Here is a 27,064-nt window from a genome sequence, read left to right as displayed (position 1 = left end):
TATTGACGACACTGATCAGATACCGATACTTTGCACAAAAACTCAGACAACATCAGAGTACTTGTTCTTATTGTTTAATCATGAATATTATCATATAGAAATAAAAAATCTGAAGTTGTGTGTTAATTGATGCTATTTGAACACGTATATCTTGTCATTTAACATTGCCTGGACATTCCAACAAAAATGTCCAACATTCACACTTTCCCTCATTCACAGTAGTGCTGTGCCACACTACAAATTTTAGTATCGATCTGATAACAAGTAAATACAGAGCCAGTATTGCTGAAGTTGATTAATGAGATGAATTCTCAATTTGCAAATTCTGAACACATTTTAATCATCACTAAATAAGTGTGATTTTTACTTTCCACAATAACTAGTTAACACAACAAAACACACCTTTGAGCTTTTCACGTGTTTTAAAACTGGGTTTTTGGAGACCTGGAATCCACATTTTTCTTTCTCTAAAGCACACAAAAAGATTCGGACATTTTTCACAGTGCATGTTTGAGGTTTATTTTTTCCAAAGAAATAATTAACAGAGTTCAGCGGGCTACACACTGAATTTCAATACCAATACTAGTGTTGGTATCGATGCTGTCGATACTTGAATCGATCCGTCCACCTCTAGTACTTGTAGTTAACTGCAAACTAGAATTAGGGAGGAACAATTATGAACAACTAAACTTCCTGAGCATTGTGTTACAGCTTAAATACCACTGCCCGTTAACATCAATTATGAAACCTTGTTTTGCAATTTTTACCGAGACCTTTACAAGACACCTTACAGCATGTTAGCAAACACACTTAAGCAACACAAAAGAACATGAAAAGAGACATTTGCTTCCCTAAACTTGAGTGCGGATTTCACCAGTGACCATGGTAGCCAGATTCTTCCTTTTGCTGTTTGTCCTCAGTGGTAAGCTTTCATGTCTTTATGATAAAAAATAATCTAAAATCTGACAAACACTGTGCATATTTTTATTTGCTACGTATCCTACTACTAATTACATATTGTCCTGGATTGCTATAAACGAATGACGTCTTAGTTTGTGTTTCAGGAGCTGACGGTTCTCGGATTATTGGAGGCCGAGACGCTGCCCCCCACTCACTCCCCTACATGGCCTCAGTGCAACTTCGAGGTCGCCATTTGTGTGGAGGCGCACTAGTGAGAGAGGACTTTGTACTCACAGCAGCACACTGTGAGACACGTGGGTACGCATTCAGTGTTTGCTTTAATCGGCAGCATTTGCAGAACTGACAAAAAAAAACCCTCTATCAGTTTTTCTCAATATCATAATAGGTTTCTTCGTTATGGAAGAAAAATGATTAACTTTGGATTCTTGATAACATAATAAATGTTGCTGCAATTTGTAGAATACCCACAGTCGTGCTGGGAGTTGATTCCCTGACAGGTACTGAGCCAACGAAGCAGCAATTCCTTGTGGTCAAATCTTTTCCGCATCCAGGCTATGATGGACACAAAAATGATATCATGCTCCTTAAGGTGAGAACAACAGCTGTCTGCTAACATGATCATGATCATGATCATTTCTAATTTGCACAGAAACATAACTTATGATGTTAAGGTTATGCAAATACTAACACCGTTCAGCTTTTTAAAGTATTTTTCCTGTTGTTGATCTTCTTCTCAGCTGAACCGGAGGGCCCAAGTGTCTCAAGCAGTTCAGGTGATCTCACTGAAACCTGGCAGGCTGAATCAAATCAGCCAGTGCATCACAGCAGGCTGGGGCGATATAGGCGATAACAACACCTTACCAAAAACGCTTCAGGAAGTCAACGTCACCACTCTGCCACACATGATATGCAAAAGGAGATGGGGACAAGTTCCCATCACACAGTCGATGGTTTGCGGTGTGGGATCCCACAGCCTTCAAGGCTTCTGCTCAGTAAGAGATTAAAGTGTCTGAGTACTGGGAAAACCTGAAAAACCTTTTTATAATTTTAAACAAAGCGTAAGTGTACTTAAGTGTACTTTATCATTTCTCTTCAAGGGAGACTCAGGTGGACCGCTCGTGTGCGATGGAGATGCAGCGGGTGTTATCTCTTTCTCTGGGAGTCGATGTGGAGACCCCCAAACCCCCGATGTCTATACACGCATATCTTCTTTCCGGTCATGGATTCAAAGGGTGTTGAATGACAATTAGGCCAGTTAGACTAACTGATAATGTGTCGCAACGCTTGATTGGATTATGGTGCTGTAGCCATGATTTTTGTAATTCTGCACTCATCACAGATACCCTTTTGCTTTAGGTGTGCCTTTCAGATGGGTTAGGAAAGGTACATGCATGCTTTTCTCTTCTTCTTTGCTGTTGGTGCACTTCAATGTGTTTCAAATAAGAACACAATCTAAAATAAAATACTTTTGCTCGAGAGTTATTGTACATTGTGATTTTATTTATTTATTTTGAAAAAGCTGGATGGCGTACCGAACATTACACTAAATATTGAAACACTCAATTCATGCAAATCATTTTCTTCATCATGCAGTGATACTAGTATAATGATACCTCACGGAAGAGTTAAAATATTTAGCAAGAAGCACAGGCTCATTGAGCCTCACTGAATATCTTTGTCATTCTCAGTCACAGGGAGGCAGCTGCATCCTGTTCCAGTTGTTTGTTTGTTTGTTTGTTTGTTTGTTTGTTTTTAGGTATTACAAAAAAAGAAGGCCTCCAACACTGTCATCTTCATAACTGCTGCATTTCAACCATATAACATTTTTGTCTGCCATTAAATATTGAAAACTCACTCCACACTGAGCCTGACTATATTTGTTCCTCTCTAGAATATTTTATTGGATACTATTTTTTTTAATTAACCTCCAGTTTTTACTTTTTAAAATGTGTTTTTGGAATTATGCTTGACTGACTTTTAAAAAATATATTGAAAAATCAAATAAACAAACCAAAAACCCCCCAACAACAACTGCAGTACTCTAACATACCTTTAGGGGGAGAGCAACTAGTAATGGCTTTATGGGAAACACTGCAAAGCTCATATAACACCATACTGAATATATGTTACTGGCTCTGTGCATCTGTTAAAATAAGATTAAGATTGATAAGATTGATTCAGATGATAAAGGCAGCCCAAAACATGAAGGTCACACTATGCAAGTGTCCTTGTCATGTGTCTAATATTTGTCCACACCTATTAACTCCTAATTCTAAGCCTGCACATTTATTTTTACAATATTTTAAGTCCATCTAATAAAAACAGCTTCCTTATTGTTATAAAGTATTGTTGTAAGCTTTAAATTTCCATGTTTTAGAGTAATATTCTAATTTTACAAACAAAATGCTCTCACAGCTCAAACTGTGACGCCAAAAAACTAAAACAAATACGGTCTGTCCCTTTAATTGAAACCATAGGCAACTCCTGCGTCATAGAAAATTCTGACCTCATTTTTCCTGCTTGTTGGTTGTGTTGTGTAGCTATCTTGTCATCTTGCCCGTGTACCAAAGACTTAACCGCTTTATTTCTCATATTTCTAGAACACACGAGCTGACAGTATTCACGAATCACTGTCGGAAACTGTTTATGTTTTGTGTAAAAAAAAAAAAAAAAAGTCAGTTTCGCGGACACCAAAACATCATTTCCCATCACTCTCCGCGCCCTGCTCTCATTCTTCTCTACGGCTCTGGTGACTCACGGCTTGACGGGATATAGAGTCTTCTCTCCCCTCCTTTCCCTTTCCCACAGGTTTCGCGAGATTTTACATAGGCGGGTTGGTGTGTGGCAACATTTCTCTGCCAGACGAACTGAACAATGCTGATATGAAATCTGCTTAAAGGTAATGAAAATATGTTCCACGTAGAGAACAAGGCTGTAAACACACAGTTTTTAGCTGTGTTTGCTAGCTGCCATTAGAGACGCCGAAGAGTGTGCTGGATGTATGTGTCCGCCTACACTTACCTACAGTAACATCTGCATTGAGGTAGAGCTAAGACTGTTTCCGATAACCTACAGAGGTGGTGTGCTGGCTTTAGTCCAGGACAGGTAGGGTACATGTGACGTAAAGGGTCTAATGGCCTTGCCAGTCAGCTTTTATGTGTAACTTGGTGAGTCCTTTGCGCCACACTGTAACATTCTAACATTAAATCCTGTAATTTCGCACATAGCAGTGAAACGGCTTTTCTCAAAGTTGTCAGTCGGTTTTGTTAAGACTTTGTGATCCTAAGATGAGGGGAGGCTTGCTGTCAGCTATAACACACACAGTCTTGTCTTAGTATACAGTGACCTCTATGGTAATGTTGTGTCAATAAATACCCAGGAAGTTATTCCGTCATGCAAATTCATTGGCTCGAGGACTTGTCAGTCTGTTGAACAGGCAGCATCTGTTTCATAAATATATGTGTGTGTGGCATCTCTTAATGTATTATCATTATACATGTGCTTGTCAGTTTGGCAGTCAAACTAATTGTCCTGTCTTTCTCTTAATCAGTAACCTTTGCATTTCTGGAGGCATGTCCAAGAAAAGGGGCAGGTATGTCGATCTGCGTCTGCTGTATGTATTTGATGTCACATTGTGCCGTCGTTGTCACAAAGAAATCACAGCAAGAACCCCCCCCCCCCCCCCCCCCCCCAAGTGTTTTAATCACGTGGAAGCCACAGAAATGAACAAATAGCTGACAAATGTGACAAAGGTCATACTGTATTTCGACTCGGGTGCATTCTTAAAAGAGCAAATTAGGTTAGGTTGTTGGACCTGTGTGTAAGGCTCAGGCTCACAGACTTGCATCTTCGTCTTGTTTCTACCAGAAAACGGAGCAGCGGGGAACTGAGTGACGCAGTGACCCCAGACCCCAACTACATTCTGGGAGTCCGCATTCAGCATAACTGGCGTGAGAGGGGGAATCAGAGCAAATGGAAGGGCACAGTACTTGACAGAGTTTGTGTAAATCCTTCCCTCTTCATGGTGAAATACGATGGCTTTGACTGCGTCTATGGCATTGAGCTGTTCAAGGATGAGAGAGTGTCCAACCTACAAGTGTTGTCAGAAAAAGTTGGTAAGTCAGCGTCTGCCTTGATCAGTTCATACTTCAGATTCTGGAGTTACAGCTGGGTCTGTATTGTCCTCTTTCATGCTTCTGTCTCCACAGTAAACAATAAAGTCAAGACACCTCCAGGGGCGGAGGAGTTGGTTGGCAAAGCGGTGGAGCATTTATTTGAAAAGGAAGATGGAGAGAAGAATGAGTGGAGAGGCATGGTCCTCTCCAAAGCACCAGTTATGACCAACTGGTATTATATTACTTATGAAAAGGACCCCGTTCTTTATATGTACCAGCTGTGGGACGACTATGCTGAAGGAGACCTCAGGATTCTGCCTGAAGCAGGTATTGCTAATTTCTGTTCAATGTAGGCATGTTTTATATAAGACTTTTCAGAGTTGGAAACATTTTTGTCCTATGGCATTAGAAATGAGTTAAACTGGGCCAATTTTACACACCAGTGTGTGAATGTGAGAGTGAATGAATAGTGGAATTGTAAAGCGCTATATAAATGCAATCCATTATTATTTACTTACAGAAGCACTCTGGCAGAATGACACGTTTTGAGGAAAGTGAGCAGCACTTGCCTACTTTATTTCCCTTAAAATAAAGTATTTTAAGTTAAATTTGAGTATTACAGATACCTAATATAGCTGCCATGCTGTGTAAATAAAACCCAAGGATTGAATCAATAGTATCATTAAACGACCATTTCCAGCATGTGAAGAAATTTCCACATCTGATTTGGCAGAGATAGGTATTCACATTAACTTCTAGTGAAGTTTAATGCAAATAGAGAGATCTTTATGCAAAATGCTTTGACCTTTATAGCACGAGTATAAAAAGCCAAGTATAAAAACAAAGTAAGTTTTTTTTCATTTGTGAAAATTATGATAATGACACCATTATTTTTTTTTCTTTTTATCAACAGCTTTCACCAGCAGCAGGATTTTATTTTACTCTTCATCTCTTCTGTAATTATAATCTTGGTGTTGTAATGATTAACCTCTCTCCACAGAAAACAAGCACCTGTTGCCTGCAGACAGGAAGCCAGGAGAAGAGACGGAGAGTCTCGTTGGGAAACAAGTGGAGTACGTTACTGACAAGGGTGTGAAGAGAACAGGCCTGGTCATCTACCAGGTCCCAGCCAAGCCCTCTGTCTACTACATCAAATATGATGATGACTTTCATATTCATGTCTATGACCTTGTCAAAACCACCTAGAGATAGTGGACACTTTTATCTAATTCCCCCGACATCTCTCCACCTGCTACTGTTCCACTCATTGCTACAATCTGTTATTCAAAGCCTAGACAGGGTTAAATAGCTGACATGCTTTATTGTTCAGAAGTCAGTGCAATCTCTTTTTATTTCTTTTTTCTTTTTTTATTTGTATGCACAGCATAACTGTAGCACTGCTATGCTTGGCTGTTTCGCAGAGAGAAAGTTATTGTTTTGTTGTTGCTGCTCTACTTTAAATACAACTTTAAAGTTTGGACAGAGTCAAAGATTGCACTGCACAACATTTGTGCAGCACTTTCACGTCTGTCCCCAAAAGTGCTCCTCTTAATTAAATTCCAGTGACTAACGAAGCTGCTTAATATCTCCTTTCAAAGGGCACTTTATGTTGGCTTATCTAAATTGACGATAAGTGTTGACACACACCTATGGACTAGGTGTTTTCCACTGAGGTAGTTATTAAAAGAAATGGGCAGATGCAAATGTGTGTGTGTGTGTGTGTTCATCAAAGAATATCAAATTAACTTAATATCAGAAGAAGTAAATGGAAGTTGCATTGTAAAATCATCTTAATTGAGACCAATTCTTTTTAAAAGCCAACATATTCCTGCACCTTTGCACCACGTGAAGTATTGCAGCTTTCGTAGCTGGGTGAAGTGGTTGCACGCTGCATATGCCATTTGTGCTGAACATGTCCTCATGACCTTGAAGGAAGGTTTCTGCACAGGCCCTAAATCCTAACATCAAGAGTGCAAGTATCATGTTTGTGCTGGTAATTAAAGTACTAAATTTGCATATGAATTTGATCCCACTGATATCATAAAGTGCCTTCCGGCTTGTCATTTTGCAATACTGTACTTACCATTTCTCTGACTGTGCTCTTAATGAATCTTTGCCCCCGGAGGCTGCTATTTGGCCCTCATTTCAAAGTGGCAACACTGACAGCTGGAGCAAAGTTTTAAAACTATCAATTTGTATTAGTGATGTGTGTGTGCTCTTAATGCAGTTTGAAAAAGTTCTTCAAACATAATGCACATTATCATTGGTTGTATAATCTCACTGTTGACATTGTGGGGAGCACTTTATTGTATAAAGTTTACATATTTAGGTAATGGTACACTTTAATAGTTTCCCCCAAACGGTGTTTCCTTAAGTGCAAATGTGGCAGAATTTCGCTTTAAGATACACGCATGTAAAAGAAAAAAAAAATAGCTACAGTACATAATGACAGTATTTAATCTACGAAACTTGTGTAAAATTACTTGTAATGTTGCCTGTTGTGATTACTTCAGTTTATTAGAGTATCTCATTAAAACGCTACACCAGCTTCTTGTGAGAAAGTAATGTACATTAATTAAAATATGAATATTTAAAGATTGTAATCAACCGATTTGTTCAGTGACTAATCTTGACTCCTGCCTTTGGAACTCATAGTCTTGCAAATATGAGCAGCCAGTTTCCCACTCATGGATTAAACATAGTCCTAAACTTAAAGAAAAATTCAATGAAGAGCTCCACTGGGATCAGAAATTTATTTTAAGATTAGGCATAATCAATGTTTGGGAAGCTAAGGCTCTTCGCTTGCCAAGTGGACGTCATCTCGCTTTCGTTACCGTGTTGTAGTTGCTGAACTGGCCTCAGTCTTTTCAGCCTTTGCTTTTTTTTTTCTGCATGCATCATATCTGATCAGTGCCTCAAGGTTTATAAACTTTATTTGGATGTGAAGAAGTGATAACACGTGGCAGAATGGGTAATGTTTTCTTACATTTGGATAAAAAAAAAGGTTGACACTAAACATCGCCGCTCGCGGTGCTGTGGAGTGTGTCTGCATCGTGTACAGTGGAGTCAACCGATCATAAATGGCTGCGTGTGCTCTTCCTCACGCTTTAAGTCATCTCCCCCTCTTTTCAAGTTGTAGCAGAATCAACAGTGAACTGTGTCATTATTATTGTCATGATTAATAAAGATTTTTGCACATTTGTATGGTCTTACACTTTTTGTCGACCGAGCACTATATGTTATATGACTTGATAGATCAAACTAAAGATGAGACAAGATGTTTTAAGATTGATATATTGCTCACAAATAGTGAAATTGCATATATATACACACACAGATATTCTTAACATTTTTTGGGCAAGGTGAGGGCAGAATAACACTCTGCTGGACAGTGCCGATAGCAACTATTTGGTATACACAATTTTGAGGTATACACAAAATGAAAGATTGCCTTCTTAAAAATAAAATTTCCTTTCCATTATGTACATCTCCCATCAAAGTTATCAAGTTAGAAAACCACAGTACCCATTCAGCAGAGTAGCCTCCTTGCTTTTAATCTTTTAATCTAGCAGTTTTCTTTGATGTTGTGTGTTGCTTCATTCTTATGGCAGGGTTCAACATTTGAAGAAGTAATGTCATTCTGAAGTGCAAAAGTCAAAAGGACTGATAATGTGAGGCTGTCCAGAGAGTTCATGTTCACTTTGTGAGGTCCTTCAAGTACTGCAGCCCCTGACTTGTGTATTCAGTGGCTTTTGTCGGGGCCTCAGAAAGATTTGAAATCGTCCACTGTACGCCTGCAACAAAAGAAAAAAGAGAAGTTTAGGTTTTAGATAGTGAAAAATCAGGGTCAATATAGGATCTAGACCAAAAGTAATACCAATACCAAAATAGTTTTAAAACAGACTACAAAAAAGGAACAAATAATTGAATTCTTACCAGAATTCCACGCGTCAACAGGAGAGAACTCAATCTTAGGTATGGTTGGAAGCTGAGCCTGACAAGAGGGATAGGGTGCATTATTTTCTGTTAACAACATACTACATTGCTTACACTGCTTTGATTGGAGCTGGTATACAGACTTTCTATTAGTATAGGTGAAAACACTCCTTGTAAGGTCTAATTTATCTTAGGTCTGATTTAGAAAAAGAGCAAAAGTTTAAATAAGTACATAAATTTTAAAAAGTGTTTATTATAATTGGACAGTACGACTACTAAAAATAAATGAATAAATAAACAAATCAGGTTTTAAAATAAAATCATGAAGAGCAGACGCACTTATACACTGTTTCAAGTGAAAACTTGCTTGTTGGAGTTTGTGAATAAAATCATAAATAAGAAATGGATAAATACTCGTTCTTTTCCATGTTTTTTTTTTTTTTTAAACACCCGAACTGGTTTGTCAGCAGAACTAGGACCTGTACTATGAACTAATTTCAGCATTCCCTGGATATCTTTCCATTATCTGACTTCAATTAAAATAACACTGATAACCAAGATAAGCAGAATTACAATGGTGTTTATCGACTAAGCCAAGCCAGAGTTTAACAATCTAGCTGTGAGTGTATTCAGCTAGATGTTGGCAGCAGTCGACCAGTCAGAAACATGGGCGGATCTTACAAAGCTACAACTATGATATCTGAAAAATTTGGAAAGATTAAATAATACAGGCATAAAGCAACAGCAGTGTTGAAGCTAAATGAGTGGTGTGAGTGTGTGTGGGAAGAAACAGCCAGTCCAGTAGTATTAAATGTTTTGTATGAGCATGAGCACTTTAAGCACTTTGGTCAGTAATGCTGGAAAAGATATTTACTTTAATCAAGTCTCAGTCTTAAATCTGGTAAGGCTCAGTTACCAGACTTAAGGCACAGGAGAATCTGAAGAATTGCTATTGACTATATTTTCGACCTGATGATCTCTAATCTAGACCACAACCTGCTCCAGAGCTAGTTAGGTCAGCAACATACATTACCACGAATCAAAGTACATGCCTCACAAAGGTTTATGATGTCATGATTGTACTGTAACTATGTATGCATTAGAGCGTTTCTGATCTCATAAGAGAAAGGCTAGAAAGCAAAAAGAAATTTCTACACATTTATGGTACGAGTCATCAAATTTGCTGTCTGCAGCACTAATCTATTTAATGCAATGACTTTATAAAACCATTTTACTTTCTGTTGTATTAGGCCTAGTGGCACTGATCCAGGAAGACCTAGTTGTGTATAACGTGCATCTTGTACCTCCACACCAAAGTACTTCATCCATTCCTCCATGGCAGGTGGGATTACTGCTTTGGCCTTCTGCAGAGCCTCTGAGCCCTGTTCACTGTTCCCCAAGAGACCAGAGTCATAGGCAACATAGACAGCTCCTCCTGCAATGGTCACCTTGGTGGCCAGTCTGGAAATGAAAGAACAGATGCAGTAATGCAATTAATCTGAAATACCCCAATTTCCCAACAGGGCAAACTGAAACTACAGACACACGTAGTTATTATCAAAGTAAACAACAAATTATTCTTTGATGCCAAGTTAGCAGTTAATAGTTGGGAAATTTACAACCGCCCACATAAGCTCACGTTATTGCAGAGAGTTAGTATATCAGCCCAAGTTTAACTCCATAAAGAAAAGCATATTTTAAGTCTTAAACTTGGAGCTAAAACGAAATCAACTGAAAATGACCTGGTATGACTGACAGCTAGCTTAGCCTAAGTTAGCTTAATTACCAATAAGAGCATTTAGAGCAGTAATAGTATACGGAACCGCGGGAGTTGAAATAAAAATACTAACTTCATAACAGGCCAAATCCTCGTCGCCATCGTTCAGCGCGGTCTATTCTCCTTTAAGAAGCTGTTATTATGAGAACTGCGACAATGAGCCGTAGATCAGGCTAGCTGGTTAGCTGCACTGAAGGACAACCCTGCTTGATGATCCGTGTGCACCAGTGTTGTGTAAATAAAGTTGCTATTTCAAAAGTAAGGGCGGATGTAATTTCAGAGGCGCAGATTCGTCAGCCTTGATTTTTTTTAAACTATAAATATACAGGCAAATAAATTAAAGATTTTGGCGCTTCGATAAATTAATAAAATAGATAGATTTAGATAGATATTAAAATAGGTAGTATTAAAATAACAAAAAAAATGATTTGTGTCCATGAAAGAGGGCAGACCTATCTGACCAACCCCCGCCCCTTACAAAGTGGAAGGAGGGCAGAAATAGTGGGCTGCATAAAATGCGCTTAGTTTTCTCAAACTGGGATTGTGAAAGTTGGCAGAAACTTCTAAAGCTTAGCATTTCCGATCAGCTGCTACCAAATTGCCATAATGGGCGCTGTCACAAAAATTCTTTTAGCTAGTATATGTGTTGCTTTCCTGGCTGCCAAATGGACTTCACCCAGATTTGATGCTGGTAAACTCTGTTCTTTGTCATTGTGAGAAAGTACTTGTTTGTTTTTAGTTGCAAACTTGCAGCAAGCATGCAGATTTGTCCAGCAGACAATAATGTGTTAGGTGGTGTTGGACCTACAGTGGTCCAGACATATGCGTGGTATGCATTTGCAATGTATAAGTTGAAAACAGCTAAATAGAGTCACACTTACGGATTTACTTAACTTAAAAATGAAGGTTTCACATGAAAAAGGTAAGACTCACGTGAAGGAATCCTAGCTAGCTTACTCGGTTATGTCACAGATATAACTTAGTATCTCGTAACACCTCACTATTATAGTCATAATTACAATATTTTACGTCATTTTTAAAAATAATTATTATGAATTAAATCATGACGAATTTCCTTGTTTGTTTGTTTTTTTATTGTTTGTTATACATATGAAGTCTGTTTTAATAGACATCTAATACATGTGCAGTCAACTTTGATTTGATTTTTGAAGCTCAAAAGCACCCGGGCCAACAATTTCAGGCTTTATGGTCAGGTGTAGCCAGATTAAGGAGATAAAAGGTCTGAAGTTGAGTCCAAGAAATCAATTTGCATGTTCAATATGGGTTTCAAAGAATTAGTGATGGAATCAAAGGCTGAAAAAGCAAAAACATGAGCTATAAAACCAGAAACCACAGGAATGTTTAAATTACCAGTTACATTCTTGAAAAAAAAAACAATGTACAGAAGGCCTGGAAAACAACAAAAACAACGCCAGGTCAGACTTTGCTATTTAAAAATGAAACCAACAATTCATATTAGAATTAAAGAAATAATAGAATACATGCCACATTATTAACAAATAAAAGGCAGTTTTATGGTGTGGGTGTGTATTACTGCCAACTTGGAAAGGTAACAATTTAATGATTTGTTCAAGAAATGTATTAGAAACAGCACAAAGTTAGCGAGTAATTGATAATAATCTGCTCTCCGCATGTGACCAAGGCCTTACCAAAGAGAGAATCCAGCATTTATTCACATTTTGAGAACACACTGTAGAGTCAAATTTCCGCAAGCAATGAAATTATGCGGTCCATGTCAGTGGACTAGTGTTATGTATACTTGCATATCCCATGTGCTCTACTCTGCAACACTGTAACCTTATAAAATACCACATTTTTTTAAAGCTTAAATGCCTATATTTCACAAATGTACGACAGCGCAGGACAATTTGTTTCAGATGCGAAAAACACAATTTGTGTTTGCTTTGGTTAGTAATAAAAATGCAGTTTGAATGTCTGCTGCATGAACCCTAACCCTTCATGGGAATAAGAAGTGGAATAAGAGAGAGAACATGCAGTTGATAGCACATTTAGCTAAACCTTTGAGGGGAAAAGGGTACTGACATATGGCTCCATTCTCCAGCATGGGGAGTGAAAATCTTTAAACCTGCAGGATATTTAAATCTTCATAGCACCAGGCAAAGAATTAAAGCAACAAACGAGTGATATGGAACCTTCAAAAACAAAATACAGCATGGAAATTCTGGTGAAATAAATAAACACAATATCCAAGCATTTTACTATTCCAAATGAAGAGTATGCATTTTGCAATTTCTCAAGGTTAAAAAGTTTCAAATGCCCTTTGACCTGAAGCAATATATGGAGGACTAAGATTAGCTTTTCTTTTTAGTGTATATATCTGCCTAAAGAATGATTCTGGATAAACTAAACTATTTCATTGAAATCAAGTTCACTTAAAAACCTTTTCTGCATGCGTAGACACATTAACAATGTATGCAATAGTTACTGTGGTCATTTACTCTATTTATTGTTGACTAATAGAAATAACATTTTTGTTGTTTCTATTAACCTTTCATGTATTAAAACAATTCCATTCCATGTTGAATACGGTAAACCTTTGTTTCAGATTCTCTCAAAGGGGCTAGGGTACTGGTGACTGGGGCCAGTACAGGTATTGGTGAACAAATGGCGTATCATTACGCCCGCTTTGGAGCCAAAATTGTTATCACAGCGAGGAGGGAGAAAGTCTTACAGCAGGTCAGTTTACGTAATAAACTGTTGAAATTCTGCTCATAGATTGCCATTTACTTGTGTTGTTTTGTGACAGTCATGAATAGAGACATTCTGTAGTTCTCTCAATTAACTAACCATGTGCATTTTTAATAATTTTGGCCTGTAGGTAGTAGAAAAATGTCAGAGTTTAGGAGCCCAGAAAGCTTTTTATATAGCAGCAGACATGGCGAATGAGGCTGACCCTGACAAAGTGGTGGATTATGCTCTGGAGAAGCTGGGAGGTTTGGATTACCTGGTCCTCAATCACATTGGGCCTAGCCCCTTCAGCATGTGGGAGGGAGATGTGGATCACACCAAATGGCTGATGAAGGTAACTGAGCATTTTGATGGTCATTCAAAACAGGAAATGGAGAGACTATGCTGATTCATGAATGTTTCTTTGTGAAGGTCAATTTCTTCAGCTATATTCAGATGGCCTGGAAAGCTTTGCCCTCCCTTGAGCAAAATAAAGGATCACTGGTTGTTGTCTCATCGCTCTTAGGTAGGTTTATTTTTATACTTCTACAGCATTTTTATACTTTATACTTTTTTATGCAGATGATGACAAACTATCAAATACAAATTGTGTGTACACATATGTACCTCCTAATACTTTCACCCACCAATTACAATTAAATTGACATTTTTTAAAGGCACTTTCTACTGCAACTGATAAATAAGCATGGTAATACAGTAATTAAGATTAACTTAATGTATTATCATGACAAGAGTTGATAAGCCACTCTGGAGCTTGTTTGTGTGCACCAGGTGGCTGGGCCATAAGTTCTTGGTCTTGTACCATGGGTCAACTACCTGCAGGAGAATCTGTAGAGGGAAAGTGTTTTCTGGATTGGGCGCCAGTCAAAGTCACAAGTACTGATAGTCTAGTTGTTGGCTTTTTTGCTGTAAGGGATGTGGGGACATCTTTAATGGGGAAGGAGCCTAAGTTTTGGTAGGAAGTTGAGGAATACTCACCAGAGCATGAAAGTGACCACAAAGCTGACCGCAGAAGCAAAGCTGTCAATTTCCTGGTCAGTCTACCTTGTTATGCTCAATTATTTATATGGGCTGGCGGTAGCGACCAAAAGATCAAGATTTGCAGATACAAGTGGCTGATAAAAGTATCCTTCACAGGGTGTCTGGGCTCACTCTTAGAGATAGGGTGAGGACCTCAGTCATTTACAATGTGCTTTAAGTAGAACTGCTAAGTAGAACTCTTAAGTAGACCTCTCCTGGCATGTCAGACTGGCAGGAGGCCTCGGGGCACACACAAGTATGACAGGAGAAATTAGATCTATTGGCTACCATGGGAATGCCTGGGTATTCCCCTAGGGCACAGTTGTCAAACTCCAGTCCTCGAGGGCTGTTGTCCTGAAACTTTTAAATGTGTCCCTGCTGCAACACACGTGAATAAACTGAGTAGGTCATTAGCAAGACTCTACAGAACTTGACTGGATGTTGAGGTGGCAATTCAGCCATTTGATTCATGTTACAGCAGCTCATGAGTGAATGAACATGGTGCAATAAAAGTACTTTAAGAAGTACAGTTTCCAAACGCTTATATTTACTTGAGTAGGGTTAGGGGTTGCCGCCTCAGCATGCAGTCAAGTTCTATAGAGTTTTGCTAATGACCTAGTAATTTTATTCAGGTGTGTTGCAGCAGGGACACATTTAAAAGTTTCAGGACAACAGCCCTCGAGGACTGGAGTTTAACAGCCCTGCTCTAGAAATATTGGAAGAGGTGACTGTGGAAAGGGACTTTTTCAGTACTAATTTCAAAGTTGTTTCCAAGTACAAGCAAATAAATGATATAGAATCAATTTTTAAAAAAAAAAAAAAGAATAATTGGCTAGACCAGTGGTTCTCAAACTTTTGTAAGGCAGTTTTTTATTAATCATTACCAATAATATGCAAAACCATCCATTGTGGTTTGTGATTCAGGGACCAGTTGAAAGAAGCTTTGTTAGAATAAAAGTGACCAAAGTTGAAAAGTGAACTAAAGGTCAGTATATTAGAATCAGCAAACTCTAAAAAAATATTTTACCTGCATAATTCATATTCATCAAGTTGGTTATTTTTTGCCGCTCATTACCTGCCCACCTTCCCTTCTGCAGTGGCGCTGGGCCCCTCAGCAGAGCCCCTTAACACAGTTTGAGAACAGCTAAACTAGACCAAAAGATGAAAAGTTGGACTTCCAGAGCTCAGAGATTTGAAATGGCCAAGGGGGCAACAGAAGTTACAACACATAGCAATATAACAAATGAAGAAACCAAACAACTGACATTCAGTACAGACAAATGAATAGAAACTTGTGAATCATATACAATAACAGACGATTACAAGAGCAATATTGAACACAGGCTTGAGCAAAAGAGCAGTTCTCTAATGCGTTTAAAATGGACTTTGACTCCCCGTCGTAACCAGTTCTGACAGTGTTTGAAAGCTCCAAGAAAGCTCCTGAAGACGCTTCTCCTACTCTAACAGTTGTTGATGCTTCATAGGTAAAATAACTTCTCCTTTCGTGGCACCATATTCCTCAACCAAATTTGCCTTGAACGGGTTCTTTGGGTCTCTTCGTCATGAGCTGGCTATGAAGAAGAGCAACGTGTCCATCTCTGTCTGCACACTCGGTCTCATTGATACTGACTCAGCTATGGAGAAAGTCCGGTTAGTCAAATATATGTATGCAGAAATATTTGACATTGTGTATTTTGAGATATTTTTGAATTAAGTGTAAGAATTTTCTCTATCCTAGGGGTGTCACTGATTTACCAGCCTACCCCGCCACAGATGCTGCATTGAACATCATCATTACAGGATCTACAAGGCAGCCAGAGCTTTTCTACCCTTGGTTCACATACTTTATAGCTATTACCAAAGACTGGTTTCCTTCTGTCACAGATTATTTGACCCAGAACTCCTACAACTACATCCCATGAAGAGCATTTATTCAGCACAACTGAAGCACAATTATACATTTTCCTAATTCTAAATATCAACATTTAATTTGGATTTTGGCCTAGCTCTTTGACATTTTGATGCACCCAGTTTTGTGGGAACATTTCTGTTTCCACTTTTCTCATCATTTCTTTGAGAATGGTAAATGGCCTGTATTTATATAGAACTTTACTAGTCCCTAAGGACTCCAAAGTGCTTTACATATCCAGTCATCCACACACAGGTGATGGCAAGCTATATTGTAGCCACAGCCAACCTGGGGCGCACTGACAGAGGCAAGGCTGCTGGACACTGGTGCCACCAGGCCCTCTGACCACCACCAGTAGGCAACAGGTGAAGTGTCTTGCCCAAGGACACAACGACCAACACTGTCCAAGCCAGGGCTCGAACCGCCAACCTTCTGATTACAAGGCAAACTCCCAACTCTTGAGCCACGATCGCTCGAACAGAACGGTCCAGTAATAAAATGCATACAGATAGAAAAGCTCAGGACTTGGGATTTTACTTTTTAGGCTACTATTTTAACATTTTAGACATTAGTGTCTGTGTCAAGAGTAGAGCCACTGCTGTCCAAACATTATTGCACCTGTACTTGAAAACTCAGAAGAAAAAAAGTCTGGTTTACTACTGATAAGCCAACCTCACCCCTCCATTCAGCCCTCCCACACACAGACACAATACCTCACATGACATTTGTTTATGAAATAAATGAATATGTTTCATGTTGCTGCTGATAATGAACACAAAACAATAAACCAGCTTCCTCCTGACATGTTTGTTGGTGTTAATTGTGGTTAATGAAGGGAAGGAAAGGTAGATCATAAAAACAGACCACATAAGTCATCCATAGTCTAACAGAAACATCTTTCTACCATAAAATGCAGTTTAGCATATTCCAGGTCGGTACAGATTAGTGGAGAAGTGAAGAGCAGTCAGGAAGCTACTTGGCTGACACAATAGAGAAGCCCAAAGCAAAAAAAGTCAAGAATGTGAAATAACGTGAGGTATGATAATGCACATAAATGCAAATGGAAAAAAATGTTTTTTTTGCCAGTGAAATATTTGTTCCGCACCTTAAAGGTATGAAGACCTAATAACTTTAAATTTAGATTTTTCTTGTGTCTGCTAACCCCAATGCCACTATTAATGTTTAATTATAGAGCTACAAAAATGTTAGCCTCCTATTGCAGTTGTCTGCTTTGACTGACAGCCACAGGCACAATGAAACCTAGGTCATTTATACTGCACCAAATCACAACAACAGTCAATAACGCACTTTATATTGTAAAGTAGACCCTACAATACTATTTAAAACAATCATATGACCCCCTTTGACAAGCACTTGGTGACAGTGGGAAGGAAAAACTCCCTTTCGAATAGGAAGAAAACTATTTGAAGCTCTGAAATCTGACTGAAACTCTTCAAATAAGCCATATTATTTAAAATAATGATTAATGATACTTGTTATGTGGTCTGTTGATCCAAGTCTGCAGCACAAGTTAAAAGGAATAATCAAAAAGAATATCAAAAGGAATAATAGTACAAGACTTATAGATCAGCTTTAATGTAAAATATTCATATTCACAGATGGGTCAAAAGATCCAGAGACTGGTTGAAAGAAAACTAAAGTTTCATCGTAGCTTACCAGCACAAGGAAGGAAACACAGAAAATTTGCAATCTGTTATATCTTCAAATTATAAAATTGATGGAAAGAATATAGTTTTTGATTCCCCCCCCCCCCCCCCGCAATTCTCCTCTCCACACTCCAGTCCATTAGGTGGCAGTAATGGGCTTGTGCCTTCCCACATGGCTAGGTTCAGTGGTTGCACAATGAGAGTGTAAAAGGCAGAAAGTCAAAAGAGCACTGAGATTTAAAAGGCTGATTAGCTCACAGAAAGCAGGCAAGAAGGTGACTGCACTGGAGTAATCATGTCAGTACTGGCAGATGATGGTTTATGACTAAACCATCATCTGCATCAGCGCCCAAATAATTGGTCACATATGTGCACGTTAAATTTCACTGGTAAATGTGAGCCACCTGCTAATGGTTCAGAACAGTATATATTTCCTCAAATGTTTGTTTTCTGCCATTTTATTCTGTATTTGTCTTTTCAGACCTCTAACAGCAGCATGTTTACGAGGAGAAGGTTCTCACAGACCAGCAGGAGAGGAACTCCAGTCTGGACCTGGATGGCCCAGAGCCTCCACAGATTAAAGAGTAACAGGAGGAACTTTGCAGAAGTCATGAGGGCGAGCAGGTTGGACTGAAGCAGGAGACTGATACCTTTATGGAGATTCCTCCTTATGAGTAAAGTGACCACAGCTCTCCTGAAGCAGAGAGCCAAGCTTATAAAGAAAGCCAGCATGTGGACTCGGGAGAAATAATTAGAAATGCAAAAGCAAAGAAAAGGAGACTTAACAGAAAGCAAAGTAACAGAAAGAAAAGTCTCAGCCCAACTTTTCCAGTGGTACAAACCACAGGCAGGTGCCAGGTTTGTCCCACCAGGAGTGATTCAAAGATTAGGAAGACATGTGCACAATGCAAGAGATATATCTGCAAGGAGCATGCACACACTCTCTGCACATCATGTGTACAGTAGTGCAGACAAAACACTTGACTGTTGGACAAGAACGTTTCCATGTTCTGACTATTTCACTGATGTTGTCATTATTTTCAGTTTCACAAATCATTAAATTTCACCCCAAACATGTAAAAAATATCATAAACACACACACACACACACACACACACACACACACACACACACACACACACACACACACACACACACAGAAACCCTCAAACAGAACAAAAAAACTCTTCAACTCTGCCACTGCCGGTCCCAAGCCCGGATAAAAAAAGAGGAGGGGTGAGTAAAACTAGAGCAAAAGGTCTAGGGTCACAAAAGTCAACAGGATTCATGGGCATGGGTGTGCACCCAAAATTAGAAAAAAAATAGATGGAGGATTTTCAAGATACACTAAATCTAAAACTGAACGTTTGTCCTGATGGTGGCACTAGAGAAAAGGTCATGCCATCACTAAAAACCAACAGGGTTCATCCACTTGTGATCATAAATGTTTTGAGTAATTTTGAAAAGATTTGAATGCAAACTTTACAAGATACATTTATTCTAAATTAAAAGTTTGGCCTGATGGTGGCGCTAGAGTTTCATTATCAAGGGGCTATTTATGTGTTCAATAAGTAGCCAAAGTGTGGTCAACAATTGTATGTGAACCATTGTCTATGATAGTAATATTTGAGGAGAATATGAGGGTTGGAGCTGCCTTAATATTGAGACCTCAGCACCATCTAGTGACAGTATGGAGGACTCATCATATTTATGGAGACTGTTGAGTAACTATGTCGAGTGCAATATCTGTAAAGCTAGCTCTCATTCCTTCTAAGTCCCTCTTAGTATGTTAACGAATAATTGATCAACAAATTGATTTACTCTGCCTGACAGAAACCCGTTTACAGCAGGATGATTATGTTAGTTTAAACGAATCAACACTAATTGTCAGAATCCTCGAAGCTCAGGCCGAGGGTGCCGTGTGGCAGCAATTTTCCACACTTGATTATTAAACCAAAATCAAAGACTAAGAATGAGTTTGAATTCATTTGAAAGCCAGATGCTTAGCCTTGTCCACCCCAGCTGGAAAACTCAAAAACCAGTCTCATTTGTTATCATCTATCGTCCACCTGGGCCGTACACAGAGTTTCTGTCTGATTTCTCAGACTTTTTGTCTGATTTAGTGCTTAGCTCAGATAAAATAATTATTGTGGGTGATTTTTTTTTAACATCCATGTAGATGCTAAACACGACAGACTAAAAATGGCATTTGATGTCTTATCTTTTTGGATTTATTTATTGCTAATTAAATCAAACACTGTGCGGTTTATTAAATAAAAAGTTAAAGCTACTGTAAGGAAATGTGTTGATAAAAAGCACTTTCTCTTTGAGTTTGAGGGCGGGCCTTAATGAAGTTCAATGAACCACTTTTGAAAACACGCCCCCTTACAGAGTGACAGGAGGAGGGTGAATGGAATGCAGTTGCATAAAAGGCAGTTTGTGTCCTCAAACTGTCTAAAGTCCAACACTTCAAAACAACTAGCAGCAAGCTGTTAAAAATGGGAGCTTTCATAAAGATTATTTTAAGTTGTACATTTGTTGCTTTCCTGGCCATCAGATGGACCAGCAATTTTGATGCAGGTAAAGTAGGATTATGTTTATTGTTACTGAGAGCAAGTATTAATCTATATTTATCTGTAAACTTTGGTTCAATGACCTAAAGAGCAGTACTGCTGATAAAAGACGGTGGTATTAGAGCTACAGGTTGCAACAGGCAGGGGTGTTGTTTATGAAATGAATGGCGTGAAAACAGTATATGAAAGCATTTTAAAGGAGTCTGCATATGACATTTACTTAGGTTAGAAGTTAAAGTTAAAAGATTTATACGAGGTAAAAGATCATTGCACTCTGTAGTTAATGTTTGAGTGATTGAAACAGTAATAAAAACTGAAGTAGTTATCTTTTAACTCATGACCTTGCTTTTGATTTTGATTGAGGCTTAAAAGTAATAAAGTAATAAACATCTGTACGTTGATGTGTGCATCAATTAAGCAGATAACAGGTCGTTCAAGTGTTGAACTTGCATTTAAATGGTTCACAGGAAATAACATGAATCTAAGACTGCTGATAGAAATAGCAGGAAGAATTCTGAAGTGTAAGTCAGCCACTTGTCAGATTCAGTTAAATGCTGCAAAACTGATGGCACAGAACTTCCCATTACAGATGAGTAATGATCCAAACACACAGCAAAAGCAAGCCAAGTGAATGAATTTGTGAATTATATATTCCCGTATTCTCCTCGTCACCTACTCCCAGATATTATAGTTTGCATTTTTCGTATCAAATGTTTGCCATACAGTCAACTTAAGCTCATCCGAATGAAACATGTAAAGTTATTACACATAATAAGTAAACTCATATAACATAATTTTCTGATTTGCATGGACCAAATATATCTCTTTAACAAGGATAGTAAAGGTTTTGTTTTTAGGATATTTTATGAAAACGGTAAGCAATTTAACGACTTTAAAATGCAAATGAAATCCGAGTGGAATGATTTGCAACTCTCAAAACCCATATTTTATTCACAATAGAACATGGAGAACTTACAAAAGCCAGGAAAATTCACCATGTTAAGAATAATATTAGCTCATCTTGAACTTGATGGAAGCCACATGTCTCAAAAATGTTGGGGCAGGAGCAACGAAAGACTAGAAGAGTAAGTGGTACAAAAAGAAAAAGCTGGAGGAAAATGTAAAATAGCAAAAAACTTGAAATATCCTATCACTGACATTATATAATGTCATCAAAAGATTCCAGGAATATGGAAAAGTTTCTACATACAAGAGATCAGGCGTCTCTGCAGCATTGCATTCTGATTCTGTTTGATTGTCACAGTTATATTTATATATATTAAATAATAATAATTCCACACTCGCCCTGCAAGATCAATGTTATTTAAATAGTATGTTCTCTCACTTTAATCATTTGATATGTTTTCTGTGTTCTATATGAATAGAATATGTGTTTATGAGATTTGCACATCGATTTCTACAGGCAATGAATTTGAATTAATCTGATTTATGTCAATGAACTGTTGGTTATGCCCTTGCACATGCCATGTGCTCCATTCAACAATTACAACACTTTGCATCCAGACAGTTTATGACCTACCACACCTTGTATATCACTCTGGCATTTTAAATAAGCATGTTTCACAAATGGACACTAGGATTTAATTTGTTTCCATCTGTAGACATTTGCAGATATACTGATATCTGATATCTGATATTCCCAAACTTCAGTTCTGTATATTTCTTCTTTTTGTTAATGTGTGGAAACAAGACTTTAACTATTATCAAGCATGAGGGGTGAACACTTAAAAAACTGGATGTCAATGACATTAAAAGATAAGATAAGATCTCAGAATCACTTCAAAAACAAAACAGTGTTTCTTGGACAAAGAGAAGTCCCCGAAAAGGCAGATTATTGATTAAGCACAGTATATGACTTTTTAACCACCTCATACATTACTGTCAAGGCCGAAACTTTTCCAAGTGTCCTTCAACCTGAAAGTTTCAGGTTGTGTGGTGTAGGGGTTCCAAATGCAATACTTGGGCAGGCAAAAATAACAAAATGCAATCTTTTTATTTGGATGGTTGCAAAAAGTCAAAACAGACAGATCTAAAAGACGAGGCATTACAAAAAAAAGAAAAAAAAAGAAACGAGAACCACAACAGCCTCTTCAACAAAGACTAAGGGCAAGGCAGGGCTGTATATACTCTGGCTGACTGGGGATGGAGAACAGGTTGGCAACGAGAAGTGAACATAATCAATACAGGTGAACAGAGTGGAACACAGAGAGCGAATACAAATACAAAACAGAATCTAAAAGTCAACAATATTACTAAAAAACACAAATTCAGCACCAACCCGAGACCATAACACCAACAGCATATGAGGACACAGTTTTGGCTTGTATTATATTTTATTTATAAAGTGACAATTAACAGCAAGGATTGTTTCAAGGTCGTTGATCACATCTGCATTATTCCTATTAAATGCTTCACTTACACCTTTACCATGTTTTGTGTATTAGTATAATGACATGCCATTAGTATAGTATATATAATTTTTGCCACAGAATCTCTCAGAGGTGCCAAGGTATTGGTGACTGGGTCCAGTAAAGGCATCGGCGAACAAATGGCATATCATTATGCCCGCTTTGGAGCCAAGATTGTTATTACAGCAAGAAGCAAGGACACACTACAGAAGGTCAGTTAATACGTAAACTACTCAAATTCTACTAAGATGCTGTCATTTAGTTCTAGTGTTTATGTAAGTCATGAAATCAAGCAGCTCAGAAGGCAGTATGAGGTACATGAGGATATTCTTTAGTTCTTTGGAGTAGCAGTTTTAGCTATATGACTCATGCCATTCTTATTGATTGTGACTAACAGGTAGTAGAAAAGTGTCTGAGTTTGGGAGCCCAGGAGGCTTTTTATATAGCAGCAGACATGTCCAATGAGTCTGACCTTGATCGAGTGGTAGATTTTGCCTTGAAGAAGCTGGGAGGTTTGGATTACCTGGTTCTCAATCACATCGGCTCGACCCGTGTCGCCATGTGGGATGGAGACGTCGAACATGCCAAGTGGCTGATGAAGGTAACGGAGCGTTTTGATGCTTTATCAGAAACATAAAATGAAAAGAATGCCCTCAGTCATGAATGTTTGTTTGTGTACAAAGATCAATTTCTTCAGCTATATTCAGATGGCCTGGAAAGCTTTGCCCTCTCTTGAGAAAAATAAAGGATCACTGGTGATTGTTTCCTCACTTGCAGGTAGGTTTGTTTTTATAGTTCAACCAAAGCACAAAAACAGTCACCTTAAGCCACTTTACATCGTAAAGTAAAGACCATGCAATAATTCGGAGAAAATCAAAATTTCAAGTTTTAATTAATTTAGCCACATTAGTGATATTTATCACCTTTTGCCTAATGTCCTGTAGTGGACCATCCAGTTTTCCTGACAGATTCCCTGAGGGGATCCAGTGTAAAGAAAGAAAAAGCTGCGGAGCGACCCGCTGTGGTGACTCTTTGGTTATCGAACCACATAAGGGAGCAACCAAAAGTAGCTCCAAGAATCGATTAACAGAGGAAAGTCGAGACATGTTAAGTTTGAAAACTCCAGAAAATTCCTAACAGCTGTTGATTCTTCACAGGTAAAATGCCCAGTCCCTTAACAGCTCCATACGTCTCAACAAAAAGTGCCTTGAATGGGTTCTTTGGGTCTCTTCGTCATGAGTTGGCTATGAAGAAGAGCAATGTGTCCATCTCTGTGTGCACACTGGGGCTCATTGACACCGAAACAGCTATGAGCAAAATCAAGTTAGTATGTATAAAAAGATTTGCCATCAAATCATTTGTGCTGTTTACATGAGTTAATTGCAAGGAATTTTTTGTGTCCTAGGGGAAAGGTTAACATGCCAGCCTACCCCGCCACAGAGGCCGCCCTGAACATCATCATCACGGGAGCTACGAGACAGCCAGAGCTTTACTACCCTTGGTTCACATACATTTGGACTCTCACCAAAGATTGGATTCCTTCTTTTACAGACTATGTGGTCCAGCACTCCTTCAACTACAACCCATGAAGAACATTTATCTGAAGCACAATTCTACACCTCTTTAATTAAAAACACAGAACTTTGGCTTGGATGTTGGCTTACAACTTTGCCATTGATTTTTTTTTTATGTTGATGTACACACTGGGCAGGACTATACCATGGACAGCTCGTCTGTAGCCGGTATATGTCACTTCCATTCCTCTGAATCTTAGCCTTCATATTTTAATACACCCAGTTTTATGGCATAATCTTTGACTTTTCCAGTTTCCACTTTTCTCGCCTTGCTTTTGAGAGCTGTCCAGTTATGAAATGTCTACGGGGAAAAAAGCTTACGGCTTGAAATTGTTTCATTTTCGTCTCCCTCAAAGAGATTAGCTCCTATCTGCATAGCACAGCCACCGCTGTCCAACCGTTACTGCACCACTAAGTGAAAATTCAGAAAGAAGACACCTGATTTACTACAAATAAGACAACTCTCTGTGTCTCTCTCACACACTTTCCTTTCATGATTTTCAGCCACGAATGGTATATTAAAGTTTCACATTTCTGCTATTTGCTAATAAAAGATGAAAAGCAATAAACATATTCTTTCCTCTCATGCTTTAAATTCAAATTTTATTTGTCACACACACAACCGTACACAGTATGACATGAGGTGAAATGCTTATTGCTGTGCAATGCCCGACCATTAAATGACAGATATACAGATTACTACAAAAATTTACAGATTTTAACTTAGAAATTTACAGTAAAAATGTGCAAAAAGCAGTTTACATGGGAAATTATTTTAAAAAAGAAATTATAAATTATAAGAAGTGTGCAAAAAGAAAAACCAGAGTGCGTGTGGTGATGTGTGTGAGAGAGTCCAGTCCTACACCTGATTCAGGGCCCAAATAGCCTGGGGGAAGAAGCTCCTCCTCATTCTCTCTGTTTTGGCCTTAAGGGAGCGGAAGCACTTCTTATTAATTCAATGTTGTTGTTGTTTTTAAGTAACTCTACATTTTTTATTTGATAGGACAAAAGGACAAAAGCAAGTGACAACAAACAATATAAATAATCTTAAGTCTTTGTTTTCCCTGCTGAATCCTACAGTAATATAGCTGAGTAGATATGTGAAGTGAAGGAATGGATCTAAGCCCACACACACAAACAAAGATAAAAGGAGATAAAATGCACATAAACGCAAAGAAAGGTGAAAAATAAAACCATTTTGCATTAAAGAAGTGAAATATTTGTTCTACTTCATCTTAAAGGTAACAAAAAGGTTTACGCAAACCTGATCAGTACTTTGAATGTCCACATGAGGACAGTAGTGCCAAACCGTTGAAGTGTCTTAGCTTCAAGCACATTCACAGTTAAGAAAAAAAAAAAAAGCCTAAAAATCAGAGCAACAATTATTTGATGGCAATGAAACAAATCAATGTCAAATATTTTATCTTTAATAGACTTGTGTTGAATTTGAATTTTGAGATTTTTAAGCTCGCATCAACATATCAATAGTGACCCTCTGTGTTCCAAACCCTGGATTGTCCTCCTTCTCCTTTCTTTTCCATTTCATTTAGTTTCATCTTCCCAAAGCTGGCCACAGTAGGTGCAGACTTCCTATTGAGCAGGACTTTCTCAGTGGCTTCCTTTGTGCCTTTGTTCATCATCCCCAAAGGCACCACAGGCTTCCTGTGAAGCTGTTGGTTCAATCCATCCTGGTGGTCTTTCTCTATTGTAACACAACCTAGAAGTTGTCCCCTGCTGTCAAAGCAGTTTTCTACTGTATAGCAGGAGTGAGCTGTCCTTGTCACAAAAAAGACTCACTAAAAGTAGTTTGAAAAGTTGAGAAACAAACTGTTCCTTTTGAATATATTTACAGGAAATTCTCTAAGAAGAATACAACGTCCTTGATATATAATAAAGGAGTTTTCACAGTTCACTTGCACTCTGCAGTTTTCTGTGACTGATATGACTGATGACAAGAAGTCATTGGAATACATGTTCTCTTTGTCTTTATCTCGACACTGCTGGTGATTGGAGAGGATTTTGGAAATGGTATAATCTCCCTGCAGACAGCACGGAAAGAGAAAAATCTTTCCGTTCCTTTCCCTCCTTCTGTCTTCTCTTCTGTCACACATGCACGCACAATGGTGGGGCCTCCTGGAGAGGGGAGCAGGCATGGCCTGGGAGAACAGCCTGAAACACCTGCAACAGATTAGTGCTCCTAATGCCGGGTAATAAATCCTCTCACCCTTCTCCAGCATCTCTATCTGCGCTGTGCATGGCTCTTACATGCTGAGGAGCATCCTCCCACAACAGTGACAGCAGAATACACACAGAAGATAAAGTAAACACTAAATCTTTAAAACATCCACTCTTTTATTTACGTTTCTTTCCATTATTATCCACCTCTGCAAATGCTACAGATATATTTCTTCTA

The 27,064-nt window shown here is 38.4% G+C and overlaps 5 protein-coding genes across 6 annotated transcripts; 4 read left to right on the top strand and 1 right to left on the bottom strand.

Moving 5' to 3' along the window:
* The first annotated feature begins 819 nt into the window (after positions 1–819).
* LOC102779929 (mast cell protease 1A-like) lies at positions 820–2,399 on the top strand. Its single transcript, XM_006790382.3, has 5 exons — positions 820–922; positions 1,065–1,218; positions 1,381–1,510; positions 1,659–1,913; positions 2,019–2,399. Exons 1-5 carry the CDS (start codon positions 883–885, stop codon positions 2,169–2,171), a joined length of 732 nt encoding a protein of 243 aa, XP_006790445.1. The 5' UTR covers positions 820–882; the 3' UTR covers positions 2,172–2,399.
* A 1,044-nt stretch (positions 2,400–3,443) lies between these two features.
* LOC102779642 (spindlin-1-like) lies at positions 3,444–8,237 on the top strand. Its single transcript, XM_006790381.3, has 5 exons — positions 3,444–3,820; positions 4,472–4,513; positions 4,789–5,036; positions 5,130–5,363; positions 6,037–8,237. The coding sequence occupies exons 2-5, from the start codon at positions 4,494–4,496 to the stop codon at positions 6,240–6,242; spliced, it is 708 nt and encodes a 235-aa protein (XP_006790444.1). The 5' UTR covers positions 3,444–3,820; positions 4,472–4,493; the 3' UTR covers positions 6,243–8,237.
* A 77-nt stretch (positions 8,238–8,314) lies between these two features.
* micos13 (mitochondrial contact site and cristae organizing system subunit 13) lies at positions 8,315–10,997 on the bottom strand. Its single transcript, XM_006790380.3, has 4 exons — positions 10,823–10,997; positions 10,277–10,433; positions 8,973–9,030; positions 8,315–8,830 (listed from the first exon to the last, which is right to left on the bottom strand). The coding sequence occupies exons 1-4, from the start codon at positions 10,849–10,851 to the stop codon at positions 8,733–8,735; spliced, it is 342 nt and encodes a 113-aa protein (XP_006790443.1). The 5' UTR covers positions 10,852–10,997; the 3' UTR covers positions 8,315–8,732.
* A 231-nt stretch (positions 10,998–11,228) lies between these two features.
* LOC102779068 (hydroxysteroid 11-beta-dehydrogenase 1-like protein) lies at positions 11,229–17,203 on the top strand. Of its 2 annotated transcripts, none has more exons than XM_006790379.3 (6): positions 11,229–11,440; positions 13,337–13,467; positions 13,610–13,813; positions 13,891–13,984; positions 15,984–16,149; positions 16,238–17,203. In XM_006790379.3, the coding sequence occupies exons 1-6, from the start codon at positions 11,356–11,358 to the stop codon at positions 16,419–16,421; spliced, it is 864 nt and encodes a 287-aa protein (XP_006790442.1). In that variant the 5' UTR covers positions 11,229–11,355; the 3' UTR covers positions 16,422–17,203. The 2 variants fall into 2 exon arrangements, with proteins under 2 accessions (XP_006790442.1, XP_035763442.1); XM_035907549.2 differs by lacking the exon at positions 11,229–11,440 and adding an exon at positions 11,629–11,671.
* A 3,300-nt stretch (positions 17,204–20,503) lies between these two features.
* On the top strand, positions 20,504–25,220 carry LOC102778797 (hydroxysteroid 11-beta-dehydrogenase 1-like protein). The gene is made up of 6 exons (XM_006790378.3): positions 20,504–20,655; positions 23,159–23,289; positions 23,475–23,678; positions 23,761–23,854; positions 24,235–24,400; positions 24,483–25,220. The coding sequence occupies exons 1-6, from the start codon at positions 20,574–20,576 to the stop codon at positions 24,664–24,666; spliced, it is 861 nt and encodes a 286-aa protein (XP_006790441.1). The 5' UTR covers positions 20,504–20,573; the 3' UTR covers positions 24,667–25,220.
* The last annotated feature ends 1,844 nt before the right edge of the window (positions 25,221–27,064 follow it).

Source organism: Neolamprologus brichardi, chromosome 23 (assembly GCF_056152115.1).
Source record: "Neolamprologus brichardi isolate AB-2024 chromosome 23, ASM5615211v1, whole genome shotgun sequence".
NCBI lineage: Eukaryota > Metazoa > Chordata > Actinopteri > Cichliformes > Cichlidae > Neolamprologus > Neolamprologus brichardi.
The sequence above is the reverse complement of the archived record's forward strand: the minus strand, read 5'-3'. Positions and strand labels throughout refer to the sequence as shown.